The 21400-nt window shown below is 52.4% G+C and overlaps 1 protein-coding gene and 1 long non-coding RNA gene across 3 annotated transcripts in view; both read left to right on the forward strand.

Annotated features, from left to right (window-relative positions):
* FBXO21 (F-box protein 21) overlaps positions 1–4368 on the forward strand; it is a 45347-nt gene extending 40979 nt beyond the window's left edge. For both annotated transcript variants that reach the window (XM_044244189.1, XM_044244190.1), the window contains exon 12: positions 1951–4368. In XM_044244189.1, coding sequence (XP_044100124.1) covers positions 1951–2138 — 188 coding nt within the window. In that variant the 3' untranslated portion in view covers positions 2139–4368. The remainder of the gene's footprint in view (positions 1–1950) is intronic.
* Positions 4369–10041: 5673 nt separating this feature from the next.
* Positions 10042–12503, forward strand: LOC122902053. Its single transcript, XR_006383732.1, has 3 exons — positions 10042–10142; positions 11500–12252; positions 12338–12503. It is a non-coding gene; the product is annotated as an uncharacterized LOC122902053 (long non-coding RNA).
* Positions 12504–21400: the final 8897 nt, after the last annotated feature.

Raw genomic sequence — 21400 nt, forward strand, 5'->3', positions numbered from 1 at the left:
GCCCCCCCACCCCACCCCGGGGCAAACCCTGCGGGCGATCTGTAATTGTGTTGCGGGCAGGGCGGCCCCAACGTGTGGCCTCCAGGCTCGCCATCCAGCAGTGTCGTGCATTACTGTCCCTTCCCTCTCAGCATGTGGGAAACCGGTCACTAGTTCTTTTGGCTGCCTCGTCTTCCGAGGAGCGCATGTGCCGTCGTGAGCCCCGGGAACTGCATTGGGCAGTCCGACTGCTGTCACGCGCTCTCCTCTGTGAGGGTAAGGCAGTTGCGCGGCGTTCTTCTTTGCACCAGGTTCGTGTTCATGTCCCTCAGGAGCTCCCGGAATACCTGAGCAGGTTCCATGACCTGCAGTCTGTTAGCACAAAATGTCTGTAAATCCCTCCCTGTCCTGTGGGGAAAAAAAAGTTAGATTGAATCATGCAACTTCTTCCCGCTCTCCCAACATCAGGGCAAGTCAGTGTTCCCTAGAGATGTTCCTGTGGTGACTGGGGACTCATGGCCTCTGCGTGGATGGGGCTGTGCCGTCAGCAGAGTGGACTGGCATGTCAGCATGTTTAACCAAGCTGTCGAGGGCTGCACTGCGTGTGTTAGGCTTGCTGGAATGAATCCGAGTGAAGGGCTATGAGGGGTATGGCTGTGTGTTGGCCATAACTGACACTGCCCTGGTCCCCGGTCAGAGCAGGAGGATCCGCCTGGCCCAGCTCCTCGTGGTGCCAGGTCATGGGGGACGTGGCTAAGCGACTCCTGGCTCGGGGGCTCAAGACACCATCCTTTCATTGGGCCTTTGGGGAGCTGTTTTTCTTTTCTTTTTTTTAATAGATTTATTTATTTATTTGACAGAGAGAGAGAGAGAGAGAGATCACAGGTAGGCAGAGAGGCAGGCAGAGAGAGGAAGGGAAGCAGGCTCCCCGCCGAGCAGAGAGCCCGATGCGGGGCTCGATCCCAGGACCCTGGGATGACTCGAGCCGAAAGCAGAGGCTTTAACCCACTGAGCCACCCAGGCACCCCTCTTTTCTTTTTTTTAAAGATTTTATTTATTTATTTGACAGAGATCACAAGTAGGCAGAGAGGCAGGCAGAGAGAGAGGAGGAAGGTTCCCTGCTGAGCAGAGAGCCCAACTCGGGGCTCGATCCTAGGACCCTGGGATCATGACCCGAGCCGAACGCAGAGGCTTAAGCCACTGAGCTACCCAGGCGCCCCAAGGGGGAGCTGTTTTTCAAAGTTTTGCAGGGGAGAAGTGTTGTGAAAGGATTTCAGCCTTCTAAATACCTTGCATGTATTGTCATCTGTTTGTTGTAATCATTCCATTTTAGAGGAATCTTGCTATTTCTCTGGTGGCAGAATGGCTAGCAGGGAGAGGAGGTAGCATGGTTTCCTAGGAGACCGGACAAGTAGTGATAAGCCACATCCTTGCACAGGTTGGAGGTGCGAGCCGCTCGTCAGCTCCTCCCACGGGCTCTCAACACGGCCAGGATTGAAGGGAGCCAGGGGGAGGAGTGCCGTCTGTGTGGGAGCACTCCATTAGCAGACAACGGTGGCAGGTGCGAGACTTGGAGCCACACAGTGTGGAGGCTTCCCAGGTCGAACCTCTGGTAGACAAAGGGCAGGCTCAGATGTCCTGGTCCTGTACACTTGGCTGTCGGTGCGATCGAGTCAGAGGAACGTGACGAATCTGTAGCTCGCTGGCCCTCCAGAGACAGCTGGAGATTTGCTGGGGCCAACCTCTTGCTCAGAGAATAGGAGAACGTTCTGTTGAGTGTGGAGCTGCGGGGGCCCATCCCACCGTCCCCAGCCCCCTGCTGCCATTGTCCTCTTACCTCTTCCAGATTCCGTAAACATGTCTCTCTTTTTCCGCCATGTCAAAATGCCACATGAAAGGGGTGAGAGATAGGAAGATGCTGCAGCCGTGTCCGTTTTAACGGCAATTGTCCATGTGCCTCTTTACCAACAGAAAACTTGGAGTATAACGTGGAGCCTCAAGAAATCTCACACCCCGATGTCGGACGCTATTTCTCAGAGTTTACCGGCACACACTACATCCCGAACGCAGAGCTAGAAATCCGGTATCCAGAGGATCTGGAGTCTGTGTATGAGACGGTGCAGAATATTTACAGTGCAAAGAAGGAGGACGCAGAGTAACGTCTGGTAGAGGACACTGCACCTTTGCCGCTGCTGCTGTCCTCCAGGAGAACAGGTTTCTGGAAGAAGACGTCTCCACGGATCCCTCTGGATTCACACCACCAGGAAAGCCACTTAACCAGTAGTGCTGGTTGCCTCCTACCAAGTCTAAATAACGTGTGCTCTCCTCCAGCTGCAAAGACAATGTTGCTCTCCGCCTACACTAGTGAATTCATTTGACGGCACTGTGTTCAGTGGCATGGCTTGTGTGCTTGTCCTGTGGTGACAGTTCGTGACATTCTGTCTTCATGAGGTCTCACAGTCGACGCTCTTAGAGTCATTCTTCCTGCTCACTTCCCCTACGTCTATCTCCCACCTGTCTCAGAACATTTCATTTGCCAGGCAGGAAGGGGGTGGTCCTGTGTTGGCAATACTTCCTCTCTGATTTCTCTGCAGACACTGGGGCTGCTTGTCTTCTCACCGTGAATTTAGTTGCTTGTTCAGAGGGGAAGCGGTGAGTGATGGTGGCAGCATCTGAGAGATGGGGACATTAACAGACTAATGTAATCAGAGTCATCCGCATTTATTTTTTCTAATATTTGAAACAGATTTCAGGCATTTTATCTTCTCCCTGATTTGACTTGGGAGAATGGCATAGCTTTTCCTTCCATGTTCCTCTCCCACTTATGCTCATCTCTCTGTGAATTCTTAGTTCTCTGTTCCATTACATAAAATCTTCTAAAGAAAGTGCATAATAATGGCCTTTATGGATGGGTTTTCCCACATTCATCTACTGTTCCTCCCTTTAAAGTAACTACTTTTTGTCTCCTTTTAATTTTAAGAATTGTTCCAGTATCATGACTAGATCTTAAGTCAGTGATGGGTTCTCTTTATTGTAGGAAGTATTAATCTGGTGTTAAAATGTTTACTTTTAGAAATCACACACGGTGGTCTCCAAAAACCTAAAAAGGAGGTTTCACTTTTGTAACCGGAAAAAAGAGATAATGAACCTTATACGTTTTTTAAAAAGGAAAGAGGAGGTTCCATGCCCCCTGTCATCCGTAAGAATCACTCTAAGACCCTTTTGAGTGTGGCGGGGTGGAGACAAGTAAAATGTCTTAAAGAATGTCTGATCCGTGGGGAAGGAGGCGGGGTGTCCTTCTGCTTTCTCGAAGCACTGCTGTCCCGAAGATACCACTGGCTCTTGCTCCGTGCCCTCCGTCCCTGAGCGTGAGGGCACTGGGTCCCTGCGCAGCTCCAAACGCCGCCACTCTCCACCTGCCTGTTCTCAAGCGAGCTAGCTAATTCGTAGTTAACCAGTAGAAGCTAACTTCTGGAGTTAGGACCTAGTTACTTTCCTCTCTGAGTTGAGAAGAACCCCGTTGCTCTGGTGAGTGAGGCTCCGGGGGCTGGGATCCGGCCCCGCCTCGCCGCCCATCCGTGCATTTGCATGCTGTTTTTCCACACCGTGTTTGATGACTGCCTCTCGTTCCGCCCTTGGAAGCCCTGGGATGACCGAGGTTTGGGGAAGCCACCTGAGACCATGTCGTGGTACCTGGCGGCTGGTAAGCAGTTACTAGAGGTGAGGGTCTGGCGGGCCGGCGCCTGCCAGCCCGAGTTCGTGCTCGCCAGTGTCGGCGTCCCTCGGCAGTCAGATCTAGAGCCCGATGGGTTAGATCTACCCGGGCAGCGTGACCACTCACAGCACCCCGCCTGCTGAGGCCAGGGGTCTAACACTACTCTCGTTTAAAGGTGAGAAACTAGTTAATCCAGAGGTAATACTAACCAGATGCGTTACTAAGAAACTGTGGAGCATGCTGAGTTATAACCGTTGGTCTCCTGGTTTGATTTCCTTTTTTTCTTAGAGTAACATCGAAGCCAAGAAGGATGGTTTTACTTTTACTGACCCAATGTAAATATGTATGTAGACCGTTTTTAAATGTGTTTCTTCATGAATGCTTCATTCGGCTCCAGGAAGCCTGTGTCACCTGTGTAAGTTGGTATTTGGGCACTTTATATTTTTCTAAAAACGTGTTTTGGATCTCCTGTACTCTAATAAATCATAAGTTTCTTTTTAAAATTTTTTCCAAAAGTTTTCTCCATTTTAAAAAGCCCTGTTACAACAAAGTAGGACTTTCACGATGTTAAAATATTAAATATTTGGATATAGTCACTTCTTTTCTCTTCAAATGAATGCCAAGATTTTTTTGTACAATGATTAATAAAATGGAACTTACCCAGAGAAACCACACAAGCGGCCTGCCCAATTTCGTTTCGGAACAGAAAGTCCGGCCTTGACAACAGCAGAATGTCCCTGGCTTCTCTTCTGCTCCAAACGTCCAAACATTTGCTCTACCGAATTTTTCCTAACGTCGGTGAGTGCACAGGGCACCTTTATTCCGCCGACTCCTCCCAGACGCCAGTTCCCGTCAGGCGGCTGGGCGAGGCGAGAGCCCGTGGTTGTCACGCGAACAGCGCAGCTTGTCAGTTTTACAGTCTGTGTTGTGCAATGGGAAGGGCAGGTGCTTCGGGACGTGCGGGTTCTCGGTGCGTTGTTAGCACTGGTGTGGTAGCTGCGGGACGCGGGGCGCCCGTCCCCCCGGCGATGCTCTGTGTGCTGTGCAGAGAGGACCAGGCACAGGCCAGTCCCCAGTATCTGCGCTGCGGTGGGTCTCAGACCTGGAACATACTGTTGTGCGTTGTGACTTTGTGGGAGAAGAATGTCCTGTGCCGTGACTTACCTACTTCTTGGCCCCTAGAACCTTCCTCCCCAACACACACGCACACACAGACACACACTCACACCCAGCAGCCCCAAGGTCCAGTGTTTGTGGACGTACTTTGGGAAACACTGTGTCATCAGTTATGTCCAAAACTAGTCTCTGTTTGCCTCAGACCAGTTTGGCCAAGTGTCTCGTGTGAACAACTTCGTCTAACCGGATTTCGGACGGCCGGCTTCATGTGGTCTCCGCCCAAACCTCATAATAGATCTCATTATGAGTGCATTTACACAGCAAAATTGTTTTATCATGAAAACCAGCATTACTACTGTTGCTCCGTCAGTTGTACATTTTCTACATCTACTCAAAGTCTTGCTCTAATTTTAAAATGTCTCAGTCTTCCCTAACGTATTAAATTGAGTCAAACGTTCACGTTCTAGGCTTTCTTCTACCATCAGAAGGCGAAATGCTCTTTTTTCCTTCCTCCGTATTCTAAGTAACTAAAATTGGATTACCAGCAACTTTTTAATGTAGAGGTATCCTGTGGCCGTAATAATCAAGATGTAGCTCTTGATGTCTTACCATTTGTTGTTTTTTGGAGGAAAGGAGAGAATGTTCGCCTAGACCAAATGCAGCATTTGGCCGTGTGCCGGTTTCTTTCTGGAGACGCCAGCAGTTGTGTTGCGCTTGTGCTTTCGTATTCAAGCTTCCTTGGAGCCCGCACTGGCTTCAGCTGGACTCTTCACAGCAACCCTCTAAGGCAGGGCCAGGTCGTCCGTGTTTCTGCGGCCCTGGAAGGTCACATGCTCTCTGTTTTCAAAAACGTTGAAGACCTTCTCAGTGTGAGGGCTGTAAAGAAATAGGCCGTGGGCTGGGTCTGGCCCATGGGCCGCAGTTTGCCAGCCCCCGCCGAGGTGTAGGCCTGCCCGCATCCCACTGTCCGGCCCGGAGGTCGGGAGCGTACCGCTTGGAGGCGGCACGGCTGGTGGGACGCCTGGGTGTGTGACCTCCGAGCTCCCACTCTAGGCAAGGTCACCACTGCCAACTTGAGCAACTACCTCGCACCGGTTTGATCTTCTGCCTTGCAGCCACTTTAACTTCTAAATGTTTCAGTTCTTGAACACTTAGACTCTTGAGAGGAAAGGATATTCCTTTGGTGAATAAAATTCTGTGCAATTCTAGAACAAATGTATTATGGCCATTTAGCGATGATTGTATTAAGGTAATGCTAGTTCTGTAATAAATAGACCCAAAAATATCCTGTGGTTCGAACACAAAAGGACTTTCTTGCTCACCTGCCACCAGGCGGGGGAATGGGGTTGGGGGGAGACGGCTGTCTGTCTGCTGGAAGCTGTGTGGCCCCGAAGGGGAGCGAGCATGGAGGGACATGTCTGGGAGGGGTCAAAGCACAGAGGCTGGGGGTGGCCCTTGGCACTGCCACTCACATCTCGCAAAGGAGGCTGGGAATGAAGACACAGAAACACAGTGGCCAGTCCACTCTGGGGGTGCTCTCGTCGCAGCAGGACGTGCCCCCTTCCCAGGGAGACAGCCTCTGTGAGGTCAAGCTGTGGCGGCAAACATTGCCCGTGTCAGTGGCTCAGACTAGAAACATACCGCTTGCTCCTGCCACCCCACGGCCCCCAGGCGGTGGGAGTGAGTCCTCACAGGTCCCGCTGCTAGCCACCGTCCATAGTCACCGCAGCAGGTGACCATGGGAGGGAAAGAGGAGGTCCCACGCCAAGCCACATATGTCACTTCTGCCTCAGTAACCAGGCAAGTCGTAGACCCACAACCTAACTCCAGATGAGGCTAGAGAATGGCTTCCCATGTGCCCAGGAGGAAAAGGAAAGGTTGGGGGCTCTGCCTGGTCTGTGCCTCTCACCCCAAGCCTCTCCTACCCACTTCCTGCATCCTGCCCAGGGTCAGTCCAGCGTGGCTCCTTGGGGACCAGCCCCATGACCCAGAAGTTTTGACCCATCCTCCCCAGTACCCATTCGGTGGGGATGCGGAGACCTGGCAGCCGCAGTGATGAGATCCTGCTGGGCAGGCACTGTGAAGACATCCCCACCCCCACCACCATCCTGGCAGGTGTGGGGAGAGTGGTTGCTGTGCCTCCCTGGTCCCCTCACTAGGACGGGTTGGGGGTGCATCCTCCCTGGGAGGTGGGCATCTTGCACCATGTACTTCCGCCTGCTGCAGGGTTTGGGGGCCAGCCCCAGACTTCTGTTTATCTTTACAAGCTTGTGAATCTTCTGGCAACGATTCCTTCGGACACTTAGCAGGCTATTAACCTGTCTGCCTGTGATTGTAGCCCAAGTTCTTTTCCAGAACTTGAACGGGTCTGCTTTATTTCCTTCGCGGCTCTGCCCCGTGCCTGTCCCCACCCCATGTCATACCTTGCTGTAAGCCGCAAAGGGCAACCAGCACACTGTATCCTCTCCCTCTTCACCTGCTTCCCCTAGACCAGCTGCAGCACCAGACCATAAGCCCACATTTTACCCCGTGCAGCCCAAACAGCCCTCCCACCTCCCAACCTGCTGTGTGTGCGCCCGGCTGCCAAACGGACTCCGTACAGTCTAGGTTTTTGTTACGGCAATCCCCTTCCAGGGGTTTTTGTTGTGGCCAGGGTGGTGGGGAGAGTGGTTGAGTTTAAAGTGGGCTAATGTTTCCATGGGAAGTTCTCCTTTGTTGGGCTGTGCGGGATGGGGGTGGGGGGGACAATGATGGCGGGTTTTCTGGCGACAGGAAAGAGCTAAAAGCAAGTTGTTTAGTGAACTTAAGGAGTTGACAGAATAAAGGAAAGAAATTTTGGGGGAGAACCAGTGGGAAGAGCATGCATTACAGAATCCTTGCATGGTCAGATTTTCCATCTACGTCCCTTAGAATGACAGAAATCTTGGGCCACCTGGATGTACAACTCGGGGTGCCTGGGGGGCTCAGTCATTGGGTATCTGCCTTCGGCTTGGATCATGATCCCACGGTCCTGGGATTGAGCCCTGCATCGGGCTCCCTGCTCGACTGGAAGCCTGCTTCTCCCTCTGCCCCTCCCTCCTGCTCAGGCCTGCGCTGTCTCTCTCTCTATCTCAGATAAATAAAATAAATAAAAATTTTAAATAAATTTTAAAATAAGCTTAAATAAATAAATAAATAAATTTATTTTATTATTTTATTATTTATAAAAAATTTATTTTTTTAAATAAATTTTTAAAAAAGTTAAAAATAATTTTAATTTTGGTAAAATTTTTAAATAAAAAACGTACTTGAGAGAGAGCACGAGGAGGGTGAGGGACAGAGGGAGAAGCAGACTCCCTGCCGAGCAGCAAGTGGGGCTCCATCCCAGGACCCTGGGATCATGATCTGAGCCAAAGGCAGACGCTTAACCAGCCGAGCCACCTATGTGCCCCCTTGAGTGTCTTTTAATGTGCCCACCTTAGTGCCAGGTGCTGTGCCAGGAGACATATGTGTCTGTCCCCTGTAAGTGCTAATCTACATATTCTTAAGGCCTTTCTGGGTACATATTACACAGTCTTTGCCCTCATTTGCCTCTTACAAATACAGAATAAAAGAAAGTACAGTTGCCAGACATTCTGGGTAATAGCTACCTTTGTATGAAACTATTCCCACAGGATTAGAGCATTTGAAAGCTAAAGGCCTCCTGAACAGTTAGCTAGTGTTAGACCATTGTTCCCTACATTCTACAAAAGGAAATAATGAGGCCCATGGAGGTTACGTGCCTTGATCTGGCAGGTGGCTCTGAGCAGGTACTCGAGCCTGGGCCTTTGGACTTGACTGCACTGCTGTTTCTCTCACCCCCAAATTGCTTCCTCCAAGGGTTTTTCCTGCTCTACAGAGAGTCTCACTAATAACATCAGCCCTTATTCCTCAGCATTCAAAACCTTGTTACTTCTTCACGGCTGTGCTGTGGCAACCTCCCAGCCAGCAGCAAACATCCTCTGACCTCATACATTTACTTTGACAGAAAACGAGCCAGTGTTCTTTATCCCTCACCATTTCAGCAGTTTGTCCTCTTGAAGTTTGGGGAGATATCCAAAACCCATGAAGACTTTTCATTTAATTAATTAATTATTATTATTATTATTATTATTTTAAAGGTTCCACCTATTAGAGATCACAAGTAGGCAGAAAGGCAGGCAGAGAGAGAGGAGGAAGCAGGCTCCCCACTGAGCAGAGAGCCCGATGTGGGGCTCCATCCCAAGACCCTGGGATCATGACCTGAGCTGAAGGCAGAGGCTTTAACCCACTGAACCACCCAGGTGGCGCCCCCTGCAAAGACTTTTTAAAGGAAGTTTCTTTGTCCCCCTCCAGCTTTATGGAGGTGTGATCTTGGAAACTTACTCATCTGGTATAACTGTAACTTATTATATGATCTATCCTCAAGTGTGGGTCGGCAGACTTCTCCTGGAAAGGGCCAGGGAGTAAGTATTTTGGACTTTTCGGCTCTTCACGACCACTCAGGCCTGCCATTGTAGCAGAGAAAGCAGCCACAGGCGACTGGTGAACAAGGGAACATGGCTGTATGCCAATAAAACTTTATTTACAAAAACAAGTGTGGGCTGGGTCAGGCCCACGGGCTGTCCCCTGTTGACCCTACTGCTCAGTCCACTTGGCCGGTTTTGTTTAAACCGAAGTCTAAGCAGAAGCAACATCAAAAAGTTGAAACAGGGTAGGGGAGCCTGGCTGGCTCAGTCAGGAAAGCGTGTGACTCTTGATCTCGGGGTGGTGAGTTCAAGCCCTGTGACGGGCATAGAGGTGACTAAGAAGTAAATTAACTTTAAAAAAAAAAAAAAAGGTGAAACAGGGTAATGGAGACCCATATACCCTACACCAAGTTTCAACAGATGCTATGTTTTATTTCCTTCCCTTTCCACTTTTCCCCCATGAACCATATGAAGGTGCCTGAGACAACCTGGAACCTCTCCCTAAATTCTTCTGGCGTGTCTTTCCTAAGAATGAGAGCACTTTCCTCCACGACCACAGTGCCACGAGTACCTAAAAAAGATGACCAGTCGTGATGTGATATCAGGGGCGCCTGGGTGACTCCCTCGTTTGAGGCTCTGACTGGTGTGACGGCTCAGGTCGTGACCTCAGGGTCGTGAGATCAAGTCCCTCGCTTAAGAGCCTGCTTAAGATTTTCTCTCTTCCTCTGCCCCTTCCCCTCTCCCTCTCTTAAAAAAGAGAAGAAACAAACAATCACATCCTCAAGATGACCGAGACTGGACCTTGAGGACCAACCCGTGTCACCACTGGGGTTTTCCGGGAACACCCTGGCCCGCAGCTCGAGCCGGTAGGTAGAGGTTCTTCAAGAGAAACAGTTAAAAATCAGTCCCCGATTGCCCCAGCTGACCCTGACAGCGAAGTGACTGTAGACTTAGGCTCTGAAAGGTTCTTTCTTTGACTAAGGGTATAAAATTCAGTGGAAGCAGGTTTTTGGCAGGTTTTTGGAAGCAGGGTCAGTGGGAGCCTGCAGAAGGAGTGCTGTGTCCTCTAGCCTCAGCCGAAAGCTCTGCAGACCGCAGGGGGCGGAGTTCCCGTCTAAAGGCAGCCCATTCACTACCTTGTGGCTTGATTATTCCATTAGCGGCAGCTAAGACCCTGCTTCCGTGGACTGCATTGGCTAAGAGCAATGATCAAGGCTGGGGTATAATAACATGACCCATCTAATGCCAGTCTGGGGGTTGTGCCCTCTTTCTGGGTGGGAGAGGTGGGTTCTCGGCAATTCCATTTGCAGACGCAGAGAACCTGACAGTCTGTCGTCTTCTGGGTCGGCCCATCATGTGAATGAGCCAGTGAGGAACTGAGGCACTGACATTCCCACGTTCTTGCCTCTTAGCTCTCCTTGGCCTTCAGTTTCTACCCTTCTCGGCGCACTCGGGATGTACTGCCATTGGTATGGTCCCGCCGATGGCTGTTTTTTTCTAAGCATGCCCCCCAGTTATGCCTTCCACGCACCCCCCCCATCTGCAAATGCGTCTTTAGCACATCTCCCTTCACTTGTCCTCTTCCAGACTTGGAGATTTTTGTTTTTCTGAGCCTTGGAAAATAGAGACGGTCTTCGACAAAGGGAGGGCTTCCGGACTTTAGAGACCTCCCAGCATTCATCTCGAGAGGGCCAGCCCAGAGTCTTGTGAGACCTGGAGATACTGTGTGTGCTGGGGCTCAGCCGAGCCCCTTGGTCTAAGCGGACATTATTCCCGAAACCTCCAGCTTTGCTCATGCACGCCTGCACCCAGCTGGGCCACTTGTCTTCTAGTGCTTGGCGTGGGTGACTGGGCATGGGGCCACTGTCCTCCTCCTCAGTGAGTCTGTTCATCTGCCTTCAGGGCCTGGACTCATGATGTGGAAGATACAGCTAGCAGAGGTTCAAACCCCATGGAACCGTCCTTGCAAACCTGGAATGACCTGGTTCGGGGTGTGGGTGATTTAGACTCACAGTGGCCCCAGGTACGCTGTCCTAGCTGCGTAGACCACACCTGCCTCTGGGGAGCAGGGGCTCCATTCAGCCCAGTCTGGCTGGCATCTTTCTTCCCACTATGCAGGGAAGCAGCCTGACCTTCTGCTTGGGCAGGGAGCGGAGACCTCACGGGGGTGTTGAGCGTGAGCTCCTGACTCCCTTTCACACTGACTCCCGTCTGTGTCCACAGCGGCCAACACACCTGGCAAGCAAATGCTTCGAGACCATTTGCCGAAGTCCCTTTACCTTCCCGTGATAGAGCACTCTTTGCCCAAACATCCCACCTGTCAAAGCTCATGCTCCTTGGAACCTGGATTCTGCACCATGCCTGGGTGTCCTTGGAATGACCCCAGTTTCATGCACAAGGAAAGTAAGGCTCAGCAAAGTTGAGTAACTCGTCCAAGTTGGCGCAGCTCCTGAGTGCCGGGGCTCACATCCCATCCCTGCTCTACTGACCAGAGAACCCGGTGCGCTCCTCGCAGACCCCGCAGACGGAATGTTTGAGTCCCTCCCTTCAAGTCTGTGTGTTGAAACACGAACCCCAGTGTGATGGTATTTGCAGGCGAGGTCTTCAGGAAGTGACTAGGTGACAAAGGGACTAGCGACCTGATAAAGGGGACCCCAGAGAGTTCCCTCACCCCTTCCGCCATGCGAAGACCCAGCGGGAAGACCTCATCTGTGAACCCAGATGCAGCTCCCACCAGACACCCCATCTGCAGGCACCTTGACCTTGGACTCCCAGCCTCCAGCACGTGAGAAATTAGTGTTTGCTGTGTCAGCCCCCACAGCCCAGTCTGTGGTATTTTGGTGTAGCGGCCTGAACGGATTAAGATAACTCCCCGGGTAGAGCTGAACTCCTTATCCTCCCAGAAACACATGGAATAAGGCAACCTTCTTGTGTAGAAATGTCTACGGCTTTCCATGAAATGGTGACAAAATCGCCGTGAGTACGGTTTGGCAGAGTTTGTTCAACTCCTGAGGGCAGACTCCGGGCGTGCGTTAGGACCTATGTCGTTTTGCCTTTTCAGGGATTAGAAGCTGCCAGGTGGAGGTGTTCAGAGGACCACCTGTTGATTTCCTGGTTTCTCAAGATGCCACCCCTTCCTCTGTGCATATGGGTATGTTACTTATCAGCAGCTCAGGTTCCCTCTATGCGGTGTTAGGACTTCTGCCTGCCTTTTCTCTTAGGTATCCACTGAGATGGCCGGGGCCTCACTTGGTGTCGCTGTCCTCTTGGGGCAGGGCGGAGTGGGGGTGGGGGGCCAGGGGCTGACATGTTGCGGCCAAACAGAAGGGCCGGTTCCCAGTCTCAGATCTGCTAGTCTGTGCCTCGTGGAGCAGCAGTTCCGCAGCGGGCCGCGGGGCGGGGTGGCCGATGTCTCCTGCAGTGTCACGCACGTGGTAATAGAGACAAACAGATGGTTCCGTGGTGAGGGGGCCCGGCCTGTGTAGTTTCCTCTGGCCGTGACGGACTCTGCTACGTCACTGTCCCAGCAAGGTGCATTCAGCATGAGTCAGCCCTGCCAGGCAGCGGCCCCAAAACAATCAGCATCACCAACCTTAAGATCCCATGGAGGGTTCTGGCATGTTGAGACCTGCCAGGAGAGGACTCTGCTGAACAGGCAGCGCCCGGAGAGCCAGAAAGGGGCCAGCCACCACACACGATGGCCCCGTGTCCTGCCAGCTGGTTGCACACCCCAGGCTCTGCCAGCCCCTCCAGGGAACCTGTGTTCCCGTTTGGGAAGGAGAGAGAGGGAGACTGGGAATGTTCCACGTCCTGCCCTGGGTGACTCAGAAGAAAACCAGATCAGTTCCCAGCTTGTTTTACTCCTTCTGTCGTTTCTCTGGGGGAGCCTCGCAGATCAACGGCTGGGAGAGCTTTGTCTGCCCCCGCCCTACCTTCCGACCACAAGTTCTCCCCACGATCTGCTTCCCTCTCCCATCTTCAGGTGCCCCCAGCTGCCGGGGGGCCACCCGCTTGCCTGGGTGTGCCGTCTCGCTGTCCTCATTTTATTTTAGGTGAAGATGCCACCAGCCCTTGGTGGCCCAGGGACACTCAGGAGGCTCTGCAGTGAGGTTTGGGCCGTGCATCGCTGCCTCTGTGGAATGCACCCCAGATGCACAAGAATGCAGCAGGCTGGGAGGAGTCGCAGGAGAGAGGCCGGGCCTTCGGATATGCCGTCCTGGGAGCAGGTTTGCTGAGCAAACCTGGACTCCGTCGGCTCCTGCAAGGGACTCAGAGACTCGGGACACTGTACTGCTCCTCCCTGTCCTCTACGGACCAAGACTGGCTGATTCTCACCTCGGCCTGGAACCATCCACGTGTTGGAAACGACTTGCCATGTCCCCATAGGGGGCTGTCTCAGGCACGCAGAGGCCATTCAGTAGCTGAGTAAATCAGAGGGGGCTCAGGAGAGACATCCTGTCCTGTCTGCCACCCTATGCGGGGACTCGGACCCTCCTTTTCAGGAAGGGTCTGCTGAGTCCTGAAATGGGCGGAGAACTCACACCCCTGTCTCCGCCACGTGCCATCCAACGCCGCGTCCTGCCGAGGGGACCAGTGTCCTGTGTACGTCCCCACTGCTGCCACCCTGGTCCAGGCCTCCACCGCCTCTGCCTTAAGCAAGTTCAACCCCGTCCAACCTGGTCTTTCTGAAAAGTGTGTCTCCTGGAGTTGCTCCTTTGCTCAATGGCTTCCCCGCTGCCTGCAGGATAAGGTCGCAGCTCCTGAGTTCAGGCAACTTACCTTCCTCCAGCACACAGACCCTGCAGCGGCCCTAAATTACAGGCTCCCTGACGTCCCTACAAGCCCCTGCCTTGGGGCCACTCACGGGCTGTTCCTCTGCCAGGAAGCCCCTACCCCCAGCATCACCAACCTCAGGGCGGCTTCAGCCTCACAGTTTCACGTTCTCCTGCTGACTCCTCTCCACGTTACCCCACGCCCTCTGACCCCGCTGGGCAGGGCACGTCTACGCTCCCCTGGCATCCTGTGCCTAACCCCGTCGGGGCACCTGCAGGAAATTTTGTCTCTTGCCTGCGGGCCCCAAAATGCTTTGAGCTCCTTATGGGCGGACAGAGGGGCTGGATCCCCGTTATCTGTGCATTCCCTGCTGCTAGGCATTTGCTGCACTGAGTGGGGAATGCCTTCATGATGTTTTGGAAGAAGCTGGCGTCAGGTAGAAGACATAATTTTAGAAGAAAAAGGGAAGAAGCTATCCATCCCAGGAGGGGCCCCAACTGTTGCAGACACAGAGACTGTATTGATGGGGGGTTTCTCCTGTTCCCTCTCCTTGCACATGTCCTCTTCCCGGCCAGAGGGGCGCCACCCCGAGGGCAGGCACGCCTCTGAATTTTATTTCATTATTTTCTTTTTAAAAGATTTTATTTATTTCAGAGAGAGAGGGAGTGTATGTGAGCGAGCGGGGGTGGGGAGCAGGGGGAGGGAATGAGAATCTCAAGCCTACTTCGCGCTGAGCCCAGAGTCCAGCAGGGAGCTGGATCCCAGGACCGGGAGATCATGACCTGCACCGAAACCAAGAGTCAAGACACTTAACCGACCGCATGGCATCTGCCCCTGCATTTTACATAATGAGGTTTGTCACAATAAGGCATGGACTGACCAATGTTTTCTGTAAAGGAATGGCCAGAGAGTAAATACTGTAGACTTCACAGGCCTGAGCACCTCTGACGCAGCTCCTCAGCTCTGCTGTTGTAGGATGGAAACAGCCAGAGACCCCGACACAAACGGGCATGGCTGTGTCCCAGCAAACCTCGATTTACAGCTGTGCGCTACCCACACCTGCAGTAATGACACACCCGGTCACCTGGGCCGCTTTGAGTCCCTCCCGTTCCCAGGTTGTCCCCGTGTGCTTCACACAATGCCCAGGGCATACCAGACACTCGGGAGAGAGCTAGTGGTTGGTTAAAAGTACATCGCATGAAACCAAGGATCCAATAGGACCCTCAAGACGGTTCACACGTTGCTCCCTGCTCGACAGCCGATTTCTGCTTCATTCTTACAAACAGAACCCAAACTTTGTTCTGACAGCAGTGTCCCTCCCTCCCCTCCTTGGATGTGCACTCACTACGGGCAGTTAGAGCCAAGTCTGGGTAACCCAGTTGCCGCAGTTGGTCTGGGAGAGGCCATGCGTCTCAGTCCGACACAGTTCCCGTCTGTAAGAGAGTTTGGTAAGACATTGCTCCCTCATGATAGGAGCTTTCCTTTCTGCCTCCTCCCTTCCTGATTTGAATACCAGTTTGAGAGGATGTGATGTCCTGTACTGCGGCAGCCACATTGCAGCCATGAGGGGAGGGCCCAAAGAATTTACAGAAGTACCAGCCCAGAGCCCCAACTTTTCTGGGCTTCTGTACCAACCCTGGAAATGCTCAACTCCAGCTTCTTGATAAGAGAGATCATATATTTGTCTGTGATGTTTATATTAAGCAAGGGTTCTTCATTCACTTGGCAGCCTTCACAGGTCCTAAATAACAGAAATAATGCGTTTTTACTATATCAATAAATGTTCATTCCTACAAAGAGAAGGCAGCTTAATACATTTCCTCCTACTCTGGCTGCCCAATCTTGAATTTTTCCCTGTTCACCTTCCAACCAAATGTACAGAATCCCCAAGGAGAAGTTTTGTGGCAAAAACCTAGATACCAGGGGCCCAACAAGGCCCAGCTGGGGAGAGCCATCTGTGTCCTCCTATCAGTGTCAGAGAAGCCCGTCTCACATAATCCCTCTGCGTTTAGCTCCAGAAACTGGCTGAAGCAAGCATGGCAGGAGCCATGGGGGATGAAAGACCCAAGAACAGTGGGGGACGAAAACTCCAGTGCTCTAGCAGTGACCTCTAGCAGGCCCCTGAGTGACCTCTAGCAGGCCCCGGAGCCCACTATGTCCCCATCCTTACCGGGCTGACAGCCACACAAGCAGAACAGGAGTCCCTAATCTGGCAACCCATACTGCAAAAGTCACCAGGCCACCTTCCAAGGGACTCTTCCCTCCGATGATGAGCTGGTTGTTAACTTCGCATCTAGTGTCCCCTGGGGCAGGCACAGGGCTTATGGGCTTGTGGCCATGCGTTCCTCAGCACCCTGTACGGTGGGACTGATTAGCCCCGTCCTGTGGACCAGATCGGGGCTGGTGCTCTCAACCAGGCTACCCAGCCTGCACTGCCTTTCCGTTCACTCAGCATGCCGCAGAGAATCCGTAATCCCACGTCTCCACAAGCCGTGAGTGGGGAAATGGCACAGACGGGGCAACCTCACCGTCTCCTGTCACTAGGCACCTCTATTTCCCTCACCTTCATGGAGAAACCAGTCCCTGAGACCAGCCGCTTTCTGCGCGGCCACGTGGGGTAGTGGGTAAGTAGCGCCCCCATAAGCCAGCCCTTGATTGTTCCTAGTATATGGGGATGGGCCAGTCAGCGTCGCTGACATCAGCATTTCTTGAGTACCTACCGTGTGCACAGCACACAGTAGGTGCACAGAGGACATAGAAGGCACCCGGGGATTGGGGTCATGTTAGAATCCTCTGTACCATACCCTGCAAGCCCACCGTGACCCTCCCCGACCTTACCCTGTAGGGGCAGCACTGACCTGTTCTTTTCGTCCTAGAGCCAGCGGAATCAAGGCTCAAAGAACAGTGGTAACAAGCTAAGAGCAGGGCGAGCTGAGGGCACGGGCGCCCGGACCCTCTGGCTGGGTATCGTGCAGATCTAGCGTGCTGGGTCTCAAAGTCCCGTCCCCTGACCAGCAGCTTCAGCATCCCCTGGGTTAGAAATGCAGGGTGTGGGGACCAGACCCACTGAATCAGGAACTCTGCATCTGAACGGGCCTCCCGAGGGGTTTTGAGGCACACTCAAGTTAGGGAACCTCGATGCAAGGAGATATTTTATGCACAAACAGCTTGAGGGCTGCAAAGCACTCTGTCAACATGGCATCTTGAAAGCCTTTTGTGAAAGGTTATTCAGAGACCTCTTGGTTGGTTTTTTTTTTTTCAATTAATATTCTGTGTATTACAATTACAAATTCAAAACACAGTTCATACCTAAAACTTTGTGTTGAATTTATGAATCTCACTACTTTACTTCTAAAATTGACTGTATTTTATGATCACTTTTAAAGTGGTTTTTTTAAATGTAATTGATTTCCCATAAATACTGTAAGTGCAGTGATGAATTTAATATATTTCATTTCCTCTTAAGCGCTTTTCAGAACCTTCCAAGTCTTTCATGAATGCTTAGGCAGCCACTAAGTTGAACTTTTAAATATGGCAACCCTCAGTCCTCTTAAACAGTAGCGTACTGTTTGCAAACTTAGTAAAAGCCTCTTATAACTTTCAAATTAAAAATCTATCCAGTACAACGTGAGTGTACTTAACACCACTGAACCGTGCACTTAAAAAAATGGTTAACAATCAGTTTTACGTTAATGGGTATTTTACCACATTTAGGAAAAAAGGATCTGGCCACAATGGATTACGCAGTACATTTAAAAAATGGGAATCACAAAGCCTTCCTGTTTGAGGATGCCGAATTCTCTTAAACGTTTCAAGCACTTGAAATACAAAATATACATAGGGTTGGGCGCCTGCCTGGCTCAGTGGGTTAAGCCTCTGCCTTCGGCTCAGGTCATGATCTCAGGGTCCTGAGTTCGAGCCCCACATTGGGCTCCCTGCTCAGGGAGCTTCCCCATCCCGGCATCCCCACCTTCTACCTGCCTCTCTGCCTGCTTGTGATCTCTGTTTGTCAAATAAATAAATAAAATATTTAAATACACACACACACACACACACACACACATATACATACATAGGGGGCGCCTGGCTGGCCCAATTGGTAGAGCACGGGACTCTTCATCTCAGGGTTGTGAGTTCTAGCCCCATTTTGGGCACGGAGCCTGCTTAAAATATACATAGATTACGTTCCAATATAATATAGGAGAAAACAAACACAAACTAACCACAGCTTTGCTTTACTTCACCGTCTCTGTACCAAGCAGTAACCCTTCTGGGGCGTTAAGACCCCAACAAGGAGAGTGCTGTGCCATCGGCAGCAAGCTGGTGGTCCCCGGCTAGGAAAGGATCCTACACAGTGCTCTTTGGCCAGGAAGAAGGAATTGATTTTTTTCCAGGGACTGTAGCTGAATCCTAATTGTAGTCACTCTGCCAATGGAAGATTCCAGGTCCCCTTTACTCTCCACATGGGGTGGTGGTCTCAAAGCCTGGATTCCCTGGATCCAACAGCGGATACTCTAAAGTTCACCCTCCATTCGAATCTCCAACCCCCCCACCCCGGATCCGTCAGTACAGCTTCCTCCCTTACTGAATTCTTTCCACCTGCCAGGGTCACCACTCTACTGGGAGTTTTCAACAATGCTCTGCCGATTCTGCACCCTGGGTTCCTCCTGACTCTCCTGTAGATTTCCAGAGAGGGGAGAGGATGGTGTGAGTCAAGGGCAGCACAGGATTTTCCAGAAGGAAGAACTGACAATCGGTCTTTGGACAATGAGCCGCCAGGAGAAGGAAAGCTTGCAAGGTGAGGGGAATGCATTCTAGTCTGATAAGCAAAATATCAGCTGGGCACACTCTTTCCTCACACCCATCTTGGTGTTGTTGGTTTGTTTTTTTTTTAAGATTTTATTTATTTATTTGACAGAGAGAGAGAGATCACAAGTAGGCAGAGAGGCCGACAGAGAGAGAGGAGGAAGCAGGCTCCCTGCTGAGCAGAGAGCCCGATGTGGGGCTTGATCCCAGGACCTTGGGATCATGACCTGAGCCAAAGGCAGAGGCTTAACCCACTGAGCCACCCAGGTGCCCCTCCTCACCCCCACCTTGTGAATGGGGCTTTGTCCCCACCGAGTGCATCAACTTGGGGCACCCCCTCTCCCATCAATCTGGTGAAGGGGGAGCTGCTAGCAAGGGACTGGCAAAGCTAGGAAGGGGGTGAGCAGCTCCTTGCTCATTGAGCTGGCCCCACTGGAGGGGGCTGGGGAAGGTGCTGCATCCTGGGGGTCCTGTCACCATGCCCTGTGGCTGCAGGAGGGGCACTGGCCTTGCGGTGTTCCATCACAAATGTGGGCAAATGTGGGCAAGCCTAGAGCAACACCAGATGGTGTTTCACCACTCAAAGTGAGCTAGTACGTAATGCCCCAGGGGGCGGGTGGTGAGTGGGAGCAGGTGGGGAAGCATCCTCACTCCGACTTTCCTGGGCACCAGCTCCCTGCCGAGGACATCAGCAGGACCTCGGGGTCCACCGAGGGAGATGCTGACTCCCACAAACGACCAGCACAGGTCCCCAGGATCTGTACGGAAGAGGAAGCCCTAAAAGGTTTCTAGGAAGATGTGGAGGGATGTCGGAACATGCCAGCCTTAGAGCATCTTGGAGGTCAGTTGGTCTTGTGGGGGTGGAGGGTGTGAACTATCCAGGAAGCTGAAGAGGATGCCCCCTGCAAAGTCCTCACGTTCCTGTGCAGAGTGGATGCTACTGGCATAAACCCATTCTATAGATGGAGAAGCTGAGGCTCAGTGGGGAGTACTGAGTTGCCCAAGGTCTCAAGGGGAAAGGAACAGATCGGGAGTTCCTTCCCCACTACACTTGGTTGGGTCTGATTCCGCCTCCTGCCCTAGGGGGCAGCAACACTTCATAACTGACTGTGTGCCTCAGCCGCAGGTTCAAATCCGACTTCTGTACTTAACCGAGTTAGTGTGGGCAAATTTGCAGGCAGGGGTCTCTGTCTCCTGTGTGCGAACGGGGAGAACAGTCCCTCCTTCTAGGAGCAACACAGACCCTTGGAGGGCTTCCCCTCTGCGGCTCCAAGCGCCGCTGTGTGTTCCGGTTCTTGTCGTCTGCACGGCAGCCCTGCCTCCTGGTTTCACAGATGCAGACACGGGAGGCAAAGGGAAGCGAAGTGGCTTTCCCAGGTCCCATGCCCCGTGAGCGGCGGAGTCGGGATTGGAACCCAGGTCATCGGGCTGACCAGAACGGCCTCCAGCTGGCTCAGGGCTTCCCCAGCTCCCTGCTGGGCACACAGCGCCCCCCTCGGTTAGCCCTTAGTCCTGCAGGGGTAGTTCCACGCTGAGCACAAGTGGGAGGGAGCCGTTCTGATAGACGCACGATATTTACCAGGTTCGCGGGGTAGGGGTTGCGGAGTCGGTGCCCCCCACGCAGACTCTCGGAACATCTTGCAGAAAAGAAGTAAGTACTTAACTGGTGGGGGCCCGGCACACTACAAGTTTCTAAGTTATTTATAAAAAGGCAGCTGAAATCTAGAGACTTCTAACGGGCGGAGGTGTGTTCTGCAGACTAAGAATAGCTGACAGGAGAAGCTTTCTGGTGACATCAGAGCACAGCAGCAGCATGGGGGTGGGGGCTGTGGTTGTCTCCAGCTCAGCAACAGTGCCCCGTGCAGGCTCACCCGGTCCTCCAGAGAGAGTTGGACGAAGGGGCTGCAAAGGGGCCGGTGACACCGGAGGCAAATAGAGTTTCCATCGGTCTGGGGGTCTGTAACGTTTCCCTGTCTCCCCTCCCTCACCATCCTGCGGTGGTCAGACCAGCAGGATGGGGGCAAAGAGCGGGGAGCAGCAGGGGAGGGCAGAGGGCAGGTCCCTGGAGGGTCCTTGGATTTGCCCTCCCTGGGGGCTTCTAACACAGAAGGACCCAGGCCCCCACCTCCGCCCACTGCACCAGACGCTTCTTCTCAATGCACACCTGAGCTTGGAACTTACTCCGAGCCCCAGTGGGGTGACCACTCGCTTTTTCTGAAGTCAAAGTAAATTCTGGGGATTGAGTACAAAGATGAAGCCAACCCAAGGTTAAATTGTGGTTCCCCTTGCCAGGGCTGGGAGTTTTACTGGAGGTATTGGAGGGCTTGGGGGACCTGGGGTAGAGGAAGGAGAAGGGAACAGTTTTAACAAGACTTAACACACTGTCGCAGGTTATGCCTGGCCATTTACAAGTTCTCGGTCAGGTCCCCACCAGAATTCCTGGTTTTGGTTGACACATGATACATGCTTACTACACAGGGCTGGCGCCTCATGCTGTCACGGTCCTTAGGGGGATTTTCAAGAATGATTGTGGCTGCACGTGACT

The sequence above is a fragment of the Neovison vison genome, chromosome 3 (genome assembly GCF_020171115.1).
Source record: "Neovison vison isolate M4711 chromosome 3, ASM_NN_V1, whole genome shotgun sequence".
NCBI classification, from domain to species: Eukaryota; Metazoa; Chordata; class Mammalia; order Carnivora; family Mustelidae; genus Neogale; species Neogale vison.